Source organism: Populus euphratica, unplaced genomic scaffold (assembly GCF_000495115.2).
Source record: "Populus euphratica unplaced genomic scaffold, PopEup_1.0 scaffold31.1, whole genome shotgun sequence".
In the NCBI taxonomy this organism is placed as follows: Eukaryota; Viridiplantae; Streptophyta; class Magnoliopsida; order Malpighiales; family Salicaceae; genus Populus; species Populus euphratica.
Genome location: NW_011499850.1, coordinates 3,119,057 through 3,129,504, shown reverse-complemented (window position 1 = coordinate 3,129,504; position 10,448 = coordinate 3,119,057). Strand labels below are relative to the sequence as shown.

The window sequence follows — 10,448 nt, the reverse complement described above, 5'->3', positions numbered from 1 at the left end:
AGTTTTAACTTAGAAACATCCTTATTTCTTATAATTAAGATTTAATTAGTTGGTGGCTCGGTTCTTGAGTACTTGCTGTCAACTTGGTATACTTGTTTTTGTGGTTGAAGGTCTATGTTTTTACTGAAGGATGCCAATGACAATTAATACTTTCTCAGCTTTAATTTTACTAAAACAAGAAGAAGAATGATACATAGTTTCTTCTCTAGAAAGTGTAAATAGGGCAAGCATAATTTGTTTTAGCAAATTTGGAATCTTGCAAGACTTCTTCTAGATCGGAATTGCTAAGACATCAACACAAGCGACTTTCACTTCCTTTCAACAATGTATGAGTATGAGAATTTTGGAAGTCATGTGCAAATCTTGATGCAGCCATCCAAACAAACTAATTCATTTGGAGAAACCATTTATAGAGCTTATGGAGAGAAGCTCTTGGGATCAGGCTCAGCCTATGTGAAAAGAAATGTAAGTAAATATAGTGACTATCCATAACCATTAGCTATACTTAGTTGTGCTCTTCTTCTTCTTTTTTTTTACGTTTCATGTACTTGGTAACACAACTTACTCGTGATTCCGCCATTTGTTACAGATTAGCAGATATTTATCCAATCCTCGGTATCATTGTGGGAATGCTTTTGTATAGGAATGTTCTTCATCAAAATCATGAAAAGAATTTTGATTGTTGAAGTGAGAAGTTCCCAAAGCATTCAAGCAAGCGCCACTATCTCTTGCTGTTAATCATAGTTGTTGCCTAACTCCCATTGTTGTTTTGGCTCAGAAATGTTTGGGTTTAGAGATTGTTATCTGATCCATGGTTTTGAAATTTGATCTGACTTGACTGCTTAACTCGGGATCCGGTAAATCTAGAGCTGGAATCAGGCCAGGTTTAAGAAAAAATAAGAAAAGAAAAAATCTGGAGTGATCCGACTAACTCGGTGACTCGAGTGGCCCAGCAAGACCTTATGAAAAACCCGATTACAACTCGTTGATTTTGTTTTTTACTAAAATGATATTGTTTTGATTTAAAAAAAATAGAATTGACCCGGGAGATCCGGTCATAACCTAAAATCCGGGCCTTGAACCGGGTCGGATTTAAAAACCATAACATGAACTAATCTTATATTATTTGGTATTGAGTTGGTTTTTAAAATATCTTTTATTTTAAAATATAATAAAATAATAATTTTTTTATTTGTAAAATTTTATTTTTAATATTAATATATTAATATATTAAAATAATTTAAAAATATATAAAAATAATATTTTTTAATTTTTTTAAAAAATACTTCTTTTTTTAATATAAAAAAGGCTTCACTTTAACCTTGGAATTTGAAACATAGTCTAATCCTGCTCGAAAAAATTCTGTGAAAATTAATGTCTTGCCTGTCTGGCCCGTTGGACAACCAAGCCCAGAGTTATGTAAGATGGAGGGCCCTATCAAATAAAGACTTGATTTTGTGGACGAGGTTCAAGCCCATTCTGAAAAAGGCAAGGTTCCGAGCTAAAGATGCGGTGATGGCAAGCTTTCATTAAAAAATAATGTCGTGTATGATGTTTTCATTGAAAGGTGTATTAAAATAATATTTTTAATATTAACATATTGAAATTATTAAAAAAATAAAAATATTAAAATTTAAGCATCCAACTTTTCTAGAATATCTGAGGTCTCTGTTATTGGGAATTGGAATCCAGGTATGATTGCAATCCGGCGGCTCCCATCTTGTGCCTATCCAAATGCAACTTTCCGACGCATTTTTACAATCATTCCATAAAAAGCAATAAGCACCAAATAAATAAAAGCACTCCATAAAAAAGTAAAACAAAATAAAGCCATTATACAATTTTTGTATTTCTTTTTTTTCCTTAAATATTTCATTAAAGCTAAATTTTTTGAATTTTTTAATTCAAGGTATTTTAGATGAAATTTGATTATTGTTAATAAAAATAAAGATTATGAAAGAAGAAAATATATGACTCTCTGTGCTTTCTATTTTAAAAGTATATAAATGAATTTAAAAATATTTATTTTATATGTTCAACAGTGTTTTTTTTATTCAAACATATTTTCATCTCTTTTATATATTTTGTTTTTGTCATAAGGCTTTAATCAAATGTAAACTTCGTGATTTGAACCCGAAATTGAAACTGAGTTTTTTTATACAACTTATTATGTTCAATGATACTCTTAAAACATCAAAACTCAACTATTTTTAAATTAATTTTAAAATTAGCATAGAAGATTTTATAAATACCGTCTCAATTGAATCATTCCTTTTCAATTCTGCTTCTACACGAAAATTTTTATGGTGTATATAAAATAATATGATATTTTATTGGTTATTTTTTAATTTAATTTTTAAAAAAGATAAATATAAATAAAGGTGAATATAAAATCTATAACTTATCAAAAATAATAAAAATATTTTCATATAAGTTTTTTTTCTCTTCTAATTATATTTTTTTATTCTTTTTAAAAAATAGACTTAACTAATATGATATTAATAAATAAAGTATTTACTTATCAAAATGTTTTTTTACTCGTAAATATATTAAAATAATATTTTTTTATTTTTTAAATTTATTTTTATATTAACATATAAAAATACTAAAAAAGTTATTTAAAATTAAAAAATAAAATCCAAAGCATATTAAAACCTAATTTCAAACTTATAATTTATTCGAGATTAAAATAATATTGGATTTAAAAAATAAAAAAATATCTTGATAAAATTTAATTATAATTCATTAATTTTTTTTTACTAAAATATTATTATTTCAATTTAAAAAAATAAATTAACCTAGATAACTGATAAAACCCAAAAACCCTGTCAAAACTTGAAAACCAAATCTTAATCGAGTTTAAAAAGCATGCCACGAAGGGCTCCTTCCACACCCAACCAGACCGTCAAACGCGTAACAGCGTACAGGAACGCCCAAAAAACAGTAAAAAAAAGCGGTTAATTTACGTTTTAACCCGGTAAATATTTTCCAGACTCCAGAAAAGGTAAGGAAAAGGTCAGTCCGTGGTGGTGGCGTGTCCAAATTTTCTTCGCCGTCCAACTAACCTAGTCAAACCAAACCCCACCCCCCAATTCAATTAATTACCCAAAAAAACCTAATCATATAAATAACCGAATTTTCACAAATCCTCACATTGATTTTTATTTTTCTTTTCTTGTCTAGTACTACTCCTTTCCCTTTGCTTTTAGTAAATTCTCTCTCCCTTTCGAATCATTTTCTAGAACAGGAAATTAGGTAAGTTATTTCTTTCGATACCTTCGAATTTAATCGTTTATTTATCCATCCACAGATGCCTAACAACAATTTCTTGTGCCGCCGATCCGTTCTCTGTCCCAACGTTTTTACTTTTTTCTCTTACGATTTGCACCATTTTTTATGCTTAATTGGATTCAATTTGTTTTGGTTGCTGCAGGTTTGGTAAAAAGATTGGAAGATGTTAGAGCAGTTGTTAATATTTACTAGAGGAGGATTGATTTTATGGACATGTAAAGAGCTAGGAAATGCGTTAAAAGGATCGCCGATCGATACTTTGATTCGATCTTGTCTGTTGGAGGAACGATCAGGTGCGGCGTCGTATAATTACGATGCGCCTGGTGCTGCCTCCTACACGCTTAAATGGACTTTCCATAACGAGCTTGGTCTCGTTTTTGTCGCTGTGTATCAGCGAATTCTCCATTTGTTGTATGTGGATGAGCTGTTGGAGATGGTGAAGCGTGAGTTTTCGGAGATTTATGATCCGAAGCGTGTGGAGTATTTTGATTTTGATGAGACTTTTAGGCAGCTTAGGAAGGAGGCGGAGGCGAGGGCGGAGGAGTTGAGGAAAGTGAAGCCGATGGGGAATGATGGGAGGAAGCAGCAGGTGGTGAAAAAGGGTAGTGGTGGGTTTGATGGAGGGAATAAAAAAAATAAGAGTGATGCGAAGGAGGCTGATGGTGATGATGGGAAAGGTCGGAAGTTGGAGAATGGACACTCCAATGGCAATCATAATGTTGTTGGTGAAGGAAATAGAGGGATGGGTCTCGCTAATGGTAAAGAAAATGCGAGATCCAATAATGGGGCTTTTGATGTCAGCAAACTTCAGAAGCTGAAAAGTAAAGGTGTGAAAAAAACTACTGATACTAGTGTTGTTGTTAGCAAGGGTTCGAAAGCGGACCCGAAGAAAAAGGTAACAAAGAAGAATAGAGTTTGGGATGATTCACCGAAAGATGCGAAATTGGATTTTACCGATCCTGTGGAGGAGAATGGGAATGAGAATATACAAGTTATGGCAGCCGATCAAGGCGAGAGCATGATGGACAAAGAAGAGATAATTAGCAGTGACAGCGAGGAGGATGAAGAAGATGAGGAAGTTGGTAAGGACAGCAAGCCTGATGCTAAGAAGAAGGGATGGTTTTCATCTATGTTCCAGAGGTAAAACATTGCAATCTAAATCCTTGTTTTCATTGCTTTGATTACCATCAATCCATTAAGTTGTGTATCATTAAGGTACTGGATATAGAGCATCTCTTCAAGGTCTAATTTTTTTTCAAAAAAAAATGCAGCCTCTTGTGACTTTTACTAGTGTTTTTGGGGTTTGCCATTGTGGCATCTGAGTTAAAGACTCCAGCAATAACTATTATCATGGGTTTTTGGAATGTACAGTTAGTTTTTGGGTAATTAGATAGTTATTACCTTTGCTTTATCAATTAGGCGTCATTACGTCTCTTAGTGTTCTCTGGCAAATCTATTATGTAGAAAAGTTCAAGCTTATTCTATGCTTTAAAGAACAAGGTATGTGATTCACAGTATATATATGATTCACAGTATATATCTAACTGTTCTATTTATAATTTAACATCTTATGAGAAGTTTCGTCCTTGGGATTGATGTGAATGTGAGACTGGGGTGATGGCTTGCCCGGTTGGCATTTTTTCCCTTCACCATGAATGCATGCTTCCACAATTGTTTCTGTTGCCTCTCCTGCGTTATGAGATGTGCAACAAACTTTATGCATGAATCTTTAGACAGAATGTGGGAGTCTAGCATTAGATATGCAGGGTTTGACTTTGTCAAACTTTCTGTTGGTATGTATAATGGGCATGATATTCCTTTTTCAAGGGTTCTCCTACTGAACTCAATCAAAGTTGAATCTCATTAGTTGGACTAGGCTTTTCTTCCTCATATGACTCTTACGTGAATTTTGTTATGCTTTCCTCGGCTCAGTATTGCTGGTAAGGCAAACTTGGAGAAGGCAGACCTAGAGCCAGCTTTGAAAGCTCTCAAGGATAGGCTCATGACCAAGAATGTGGTATGTTCCTGTACTTGCTAGATATTCAGTCAATCATACTTCCCTGTCCTATTTAACATTCTTATGGAGTTACTGTCCTGTGGCAATCTCAGGCTGAGGAGATAGCCGAAAAGCTTTGTGAATCAGTTGCGGCTAGTCTTGAAGGTAAAAAGCAGGCATCTTTCACAAGGATATCTTCCACAGTGCAGGTTTGTTATATCAAAAGTGTCTTCTTTTTTCATTTTTCCCGTTTGATTTAGGAATAAGCTTAATCTCACTTTCATCCCGATTTTATGGCTGCAGGCTGCTATGGAAGAAGCACTTGTCCGTATTTTAACTCCTAGACGCTCTATTGACATATTGAGGGATGTACATGCTGCAAGGGAACAGAGGAAACCATATGTTGTTGTTTTTGTTGGTGTCAATGGGGTTGGAAAGTCCACAAATCTGGCTAAGGTGAAGCTAAGCTCGTATCGCTGTGATTATTATTATTGAATTATCATCAAGTCATGCTTCCTTATTGGGTAGGCTGTTTTTACATGTCATGCTGCAGGTTGCATACTGGCTTCTGCAACATAAGGTCAGTGTTATGATGGCTGCTTGTGATACATTTAGGTCAGGAGCTGTTGAGCAGCTGAGGACTCATGCACGTAGACTCCAGGTACAGAATTGATACCCGCATATTGATGTTGTTGAAGTTATCTGGCCTCTTGATCCGCGCTTGTTTGTTTCTGTGATTCATGCCTGTAAAGGAAGCTTGATGTGATCGTCTTTTTTTTCTGGTTAGATCCCTATATTTGAAAAGGGCTATGAGAAAGATCCAGCGGTTGTTGCAAAGGAAGCAATTCAGGAGGCTACACGCAATGGTTCTGATGTTGTTCTTGTTGATACTGCTGGCCGAATGCAGGTGCTTTATGATTTAATGTTTTATCATGGAGATTGACCTGCTATCTGGTGTAGTCAAATTTTGTTATTAATTGATTGACTCTCAATTTTGCTACAGAAATTGTGCGGAAACTTTTTTCTGTAAGAACACCTTTATAGTATCAAAATGCTAAAGTCAATACAAAAAGAGTTAGATAGAATAGAAGAACCAAGGGGGATCTATGTTTTACTTTTACCTGGCTTTTCTATTTGCTTTTTTTATTAATTCAAATGTTCATGTGCTTCAGGACAATGAACCATTAATGAGAGCTCTCTCAAAGTTAATTTACCTCAACAATCCTGATCTGGTCTTGTTTGTTGGAGAGGCCTTGGTAGGAAATGATGCTGTTGATCAGCTATCAAAGTTCAATCAGGTTTAGTTCTTATAACCTCGTATTCGCTCTGTTATTTTGTTTTGTTGCATCCACAATCAGTTTATGAAGCAACATCCCTTGCTCTTTTTCTTTGCAGAAATTAGCGGACCTCTCAACTTCACCCAATCCTAGATTAATTGATGGGATTTTGCTCACCAAGTTTGACACAATCGATGATAAGGTAGAGTTACGGAAGGCGGTTATTTATTTTTTTTAAAGTTATTTGTTGTATTTACCAACTAAATGTTGCCTGCAATTCCCTTTGATGAGTGTAGGTCGGAGCTGCACTGTCGATGGTTTACATCTCTGGCTCACCGGTCATGTTTGTAGGCTGTGGTCAATCTTACACAGATCTCAAGAAGTTGAATGTGAAAGCTATTATCAAGACTCTCCTTAAATGAGTGTCTTCCTCCTCCGATGAATGTTTGTTGATCAAATGCTGTTCTCTTTGTTTGTCTGCTCTGAATCCTACGGCGAACGAATAACTCCCTGCCAAACTAGTATATTTGTCAAACTCAGTGTGTTGGAGGTGAATCAGTCCCCCTTGAGGCTGTATGTTATGATAATTATTGTTTTATTGTTCCTTCGCTTCCTGTTGTGTTAAAGCTTCTCTCGCAGACACGCTCGCACTCGAACTCGCAGTTTGTTTCCGTCGTCACGTCAACGTCTGGATCCGGGCAGTTGTCCTGTGCCCGCGCAACGTTAGTAGCTGGATCAAAAAACCTTTTTATCGTAAAAATTTAATTAGTCACTATTTGCGTGCACTGTTAGTGTGTTTTTTTAAAAGTAATAAAAATTTATAACTCGGTTATATGCCCAATTAAATTTAATAAGTTCACTTCATATAATAAATAGATAATCATGATAAATCACAACAGGACACTCGTTTCATAAACAATATTCTATTGTCATTCCAAAAATTAATAAGTTCGTGTCATCTAGTCATATAATAAACATATAGTTATGATAAATCACACTAGGACACCCGTTTAATAGTCAATATCCTACTATAATTCCAAAAACAAGCTTAAATAATTAAAAAAATATCACCCTACTAATTTTAATGCAAGTGTACTCAAAAACATAGAATTAATCATGGGAAACACTTAGCTTAAACTTGGATTAGAAATTTCAAGATGATGCACTCTTTTTAATATCAAGATAATGATATGTTATTAGCTTAACTTAGATTGACTTAAAAAAGAAGAAATTTTAAGATGTTCTTTTTCTAATATCAAGATAATAATATGATGAGCAATGATATATTAACTTAAAATAGGTTAATTCATTGAATATGTGATCTGAGTGATGGAGTTGATGAAGTTTAATTAGTTTTTTTTCTTAAATTATTTTTTATTATATTGTATAATAATAAAAATTAGTAGTGAAAATTAATAAACCTACTAAAACATAAAAAAAAAAGGTTATGATGATCTACACAAAAAGAATATTAAGAATGAAGTAAAAAATAAATGAAATCACATAAAATAACATATAAAAATCATTCTTAGTCAATCTAAAAATCTAAAAGAAATTATACATACAATATTCTAAATTATTTAATTATTAAGAAAGCTAATATCTTTCGAGGTAAAAAAAAAGGTCAACTATGCAAGTCTATGGGCTCTGCTAGGTCGAGCCTTAATTTTTTTTTATTTTTGAAATGGATCATTTTCCCAATATTTTTTAAAAAAAAAACAAATAACATATCAATTCATTTACGTGTCCAAGATTTAACCATGATAAAGGTGGCTAAAATTTCAACCTTTACTCTTTTTTTTTTTTTACCTCAAAACCTAATTTCTAACCTATTCTAACTTATAAACACAAGAAAACACTTAACCTCGAGAAACTAATTACCCAATTCAAAGAATCCTTAAATTGGTTAAAAAAACACACAAAAAAAACAAATACAAAAAATCTCTCAACTCTAATTTACTTTTTCAAGGGATAATAAAAATTTAAAAACACTTTAGTGACACTTCTCTTATCAAGAGGGACACTAACACCAAATGTGGTTAATTTGGTTAAGCACATCAGAACAACCAACCTTTTTCTATTTTCTTCATCGTTTTTCTATAAGCTTTTCTTTCCTCAAAGTCACAAACTAAGCCTAACAGCGTTAACACCCTTTTGTTTTGTTTTTTTTCTTTAAAAAAAAGGGCTTCTATCTTACCAAGGTTTTAGTTTTGGTCCCATCATTGTTAATTCCTCACAATTAATAAAGAACTAAGGACTTTTTTAAAATATAATAACTTGATGAGAGATAATAGTGAAAAACAAATCATCAAACCAAATCACCAAATAACACAATATTAAAGGAGAAAAATAAAAAAAATTAATGATCTGACTAAATAAAATAATCAAAGGGCCAATAAAAAAAAATATTTTCTCTTTAAACAAAGGGCTGATATTTCACTTTTCTTTTAGTTTTGGTCATCTCATATTTAATTTTCATTAAACAACTAAAATGAAACCTTTCTTCTTCTTTTTTTTAACAAATGACGAACTATAAAATACAATCACAAACCACCACAACATAAAAATATAAAATTAAAAAAAAAAATTCAGGGACCCAAAAAAAAAATCATCGTGTGAATCCACAGTAATCCACACTGAAACAACGAGTCCTTAATTTTTTTTTAATTTTTAATTTTAATAGCACCATACTCAATATGTTTTTGTAAAAAACTTAAATACCACTTAATTATTATAACAATTCTTCTCCACGCTAAAATGCGTGGTGACATGCACTGTTTTACTGTTCATATGAAGAGTAAAGCAGGTGCACCTTTTTTTTTTTGTTACTTTTCTTTTTTAAAACTTCAAGAGATAAATTAATTAAGAAACATTTTCTGATCAATATTCTTGAAAATCTGGGTATTTTAGCAATTTAATCTTGAGGGATCTCTAGATACAATATGTAACCAATAATGTCGATTTGATTTCCTTGCACCTAAGTAATTTTTCTGTCAATTCTGTATAAACAGAAGGGGAAAGAACTTGGTTTTGATTTTGGCTACTTAAACTATGGTCCAACTTGTTCGTGAGCAATTTTACATCCTTTTGATTGGTGGTTCTTTCAAGCAGAGAGGATCACATTGCTCATCTCCCTCTTCTTTTTCTTTTTTTTTGGATAATTACATCAGCCTCTAATAATTTAATTTAATTTATATTCTGCTTTTATATCTTGAGAAATTATATTTTACATCTCTTAATTTATATATTATATAATAGTTTACATCCTTGAAAAAAAATTAATAACCAAAAAACTCTTATTATATTAAAAAAATTAAAATTGGTTAATGGATATGATAGATTTTTATATAAATAACCATGCTTCATAAAAATATATCCTTCATTAAATTAAAAAAATTATTATAAATTTATCTTAATCTAATAATTTAAGTTATTATGTGAAGTTTTAAAATATAATTTATATAGTTTTTTAATAAAAAAATTTAGTTAAAAAATACATATTTTGTTAAATCATTTTAATTTTTTTAAAATTTTTACCCTAAAAAACAATGTTGTTAATAAAAATAATGCGGATTTGTTAGGTAAAAAGTAAAGTTATAAAATAAAATAATAAGAGATATATGAACAGTGAACTAGCTACCCAGATATTTTAGTTTTTCCTCGTTGTTAATTCCCAGACCTGGCGGCCCTGTCTGGTTTTAACCTTTAACAGTATTGGCGGAAGGGCAGATAATGTAATTATATTCCCAATGGTGGTTTCCGATATTGTGGTTGCCAAGTCACCGATTTCAGATTAAACTAGGTTCCATGTGCACTGAAATCCGAAATAGTAAACACAACTAGATTTTTATTTTTATTTTTATTGACAGAGAAATCTCTCTCTC

At 31.9% G+C, this 10,448-nt stretch overlaps 1 protein-coding gene across 1 annotated transcript; it reads left to right on the top strand.

The window, feature by feature from the left end:
* The first annotated feature begins 3,125 nt into the window (after positions 1–3,125).
* LOC105121188 (signal recognition particle receptor subunit alpha-like) lies at positions 3,126–7,175 on the top strand. The gene is made up of 10 exons (XM_011019737.1): positions 3,126–3,255; positions 3,434–4,431; positions 5,224–5,308; positions 5,401–5,496; positions 5,591–5,743; positions 5,841–5,948; positions 6,075–6,194; positions 6,460–6,585; positions 6,683–6,766; positions 6,861–7,175. The coding sequence occupies exons 2-10, from the start codon at positions 3,455–3,457 to the stop codon at positions 6,984–6,986; spliced, it is 1,875 nt and encodes a 624-aa protein (XP_011018039.1). The 5' UTR covers positions 3,126–3,255; positions 3,434–3,454; the 3' UTR covers positions 6,987–7,175.
* The last annotated feature ends 3,273 nt before the right edge of the window (positions 7,176–10,448 follow it).